Below are 2,500 nucleotides of genomic sequence, written 5' to 3'. Positions count from 1 at the left end.
AAATTGTAGGTGAACTTGTAAGTTTTTCAGTAAGTTGATAGAAAATGGCAAAGAGAAACATGTGTGATATAATTTTTTATTGTCTCATTATTAAGGTGTGTAGACTTCTTTTGTGACACATACCAATTAGTTCCTTGCTCAGAATGCTGATATATATAATAATCTTCAAGAATTACTCCTGCAAGTTACTGATTCTAACCATTACTATATTCTCTTTTCAAAGAATCACAACTGCTTGCTACTTACACTGAAACTTTTCTTTTTCTAGACTGCCCTTCGAGGTTTCAGTCAAGGCTTCCTCCTACAGCTTGCAGTGAAGATTATCCCGTCCCTACCCCGACTCCTGGGGAGACCCTCGAAGATCTATGACTTGCTGACCAACCCACATAACTTCCAAGCTGGCATTTTCCTAGCTTGGTTTATGTCTGTGTTTAAGGTATGGAAAAGAGTGTGAGAGAGAATATGAAAGAATGTGAGTGAGTGAGTGAGTGAGTGAGGGAGGGAGAAATGGAAAGGGAGAGAAAAGTGGAGGGAGAAAGAGAGATGGGAGAGGAGGAGAGGGAACAAAGGGAAATAGGTAGGTCAGGGAGGGAGCAGAGGGTGATTGGTAGGGCAGGAGAGGGAGTAGAAGGAGAAGGAGAGGGAGAGAGACAAAAAGTATTGAGAAAAAGAGATAAAGAAATACAGGGTTAGGAAAGGTAAGTGGCACAAGACAAGTGACAGAGGGGGTTTTGCTATCCTCATCAACAGGGTAGAACAGCAACTTTATAAAGCATAATTTTCTTTATCCTCCCTTGCAGGGGACATGCTGCTTGGGTCGCTGGTGGAGTGGAAAAGATGAGGCAGCACACGGGGCAGTGGCAGGGGTTCTGTCTGCTCTCTCTATGTATTTCTACTCTGCCCCATCACTAGCTTTGTACATAATGTGGAAGGCCATTGAGGTTTGTCAATTTTTTTTAATTTTGTCATTATTAAATTTATAATTATTGTTTCTTAGCTGGCATTATGTTATTTTTTTTTATTGAAGAAATTTATGTCATATTGTATATGTTTTTATGACTGAAGAATAGATTGCATTTACATCATGTGTATTTTTATATTTTTATCTGCTATCTTATTTTATAGGTGTGTGTTTGACAAAAATGTGCTGTTATTATATTTAATGAATAGGGAATTAATATTTAGGAATATCTAAACACTCATCAGAGCATATACGAGAAAGGCTGTGATGATGGTTATCTTCCTCGTATTCCTGGCTCTGTGGAGTTCCTGTATGCCCTGTGTACAGGGTACCTCTTCCACAGTGCTGTGTGGGAGAGCTTTAACATGAAGCCTTCCTACTGGCGGTTTCTGGATAGGCTGACATGGAGCAGGTAAACCATGGGTCTGTTGAGGCTTGGTCTCATTCCTTCAATATTGAAAGTTGATGTGATAACCTTTTTTTTTTTTTAGAGTAGTGATATATATAAAAAAGAAAAAAGAAAAAAAAAAGAATAATGATACTTTGCTTTTCACTGAATTTCATAGAAATGATCAAAAGATAGGTTGATATTATTATTATGACTTTGAAGATCAATTGATTTAGATGAAAGAAAATGATAGAAATATTAGACATATTGCTTTACGGATATAATGAATAGAGGCCTGTAGCAGCAAGTGAGCTTTCATATTATCTTCTTTATCAAAATAACTTGTAATGTGCTCAGAAATAAAAAAGCATAATAGTGAACATTGTTTCTAGAATGAGTGAATACAACCGCCACCTCCTCACTCCCTATGGACTGGAGAGCAGCAAAGAGTTTGCTAACTACTGGCCAAAGTACCGTCTTGATCATGTCACCGACAGCTTCATGCAAGAGTTTCAAGAGGTAATAGCAAGAGGAAGATACTAGCCAGGGACTTTGGAGAAATTTCTCTTCCTTCTCACCGCAGATGGTGCTATCCTGTTGTTATCTTGTTAAAAGAATTTGATCAATTGCATGTATATATGTGTAAAAGACAATAGTATGAGAGATTATAAGAGATTAATTTATCATGTATGTTATGAGAGATTTCTTTATCATGTATGTATACATCTGTACTATGGATTCTTACATACATATGCAACTGCAGTGTATGAACATAAATGAGATTCTATTTCTAAGCTCTCCATATCTTTCTCTGTGGAATCTTGACTCACTATAGACACATTTCCAAGTAATTCTATCACAGGGAGACTTGCAAATAGTGTCTATAATCGAGTAATCAATGGCAAACGTTGACTTACTATGTTGTTCAAGAAGGGAACAATCTTAAGGACAAATCTCACATTGGGAACCTTTTTCTAACTGAACATGCTTCCGTAGGTAATGAGGTCGGCGAAGAAGGCTTGTCAAACACTGCCTCATATTTTTTTTTTCTTTAGATATGAATATATAGATATGTATGCAGTACATGTTATTTTTTTTTTCATGAGGTTTGGCTGAAAGTCGGCCATAGGAAAGGGCTTTTGGCTGCTCTC

The 2,500-nt window shown here is 37.2% G+C and overlaps 1 protein-coding gene across 1 annotated transcript in view; it reads left to right on the top strand.

Annotated features, from left to right (window-relative positions):
* LOC119593327 (transmembrane protein 135-like) overlaps positions 1-2,500 on the top strand; it is a gene marked incomplete at its 5' end in the record, with an annotated part of 4,104 nt that overhangs the window by 1,036 nt on the left and 568 nt on the right. The window contains 4 exon segments of the mRNA XM_037942258.1: positions 269-436; positions 801-941; positions 1,207-1,373; positions 1,742-2,500. The exon segment at positions 1,742-2,500 is cut by the window's right edge and continues 568 nt beyond it. Coding sequence (XP_037798186.1) covers positions 269-436; positions 801-941; positions 1,207-1,373; positions 1,742-1,892 — 627 coding nt within the window.

The sequence above is a fragment of the Penaeus monodon genome, chromosome 3 (genome assembly GCF_015228065.2).
Source record: "Penaeus monodon isolate SGIC_2016 chromosome 3, NSTDA_Pmon_1, whole genome shotgun sequence".
Lineage (NCBI taxonomy): Eukaryota > Metazoa > Arthropoda > Malacostraca > Decapoda > Penaeidae > Penaeus > Penaeus monodon.
This window is presented reverse-complemented; position numbering and strand designations above follow the sequence as displayed.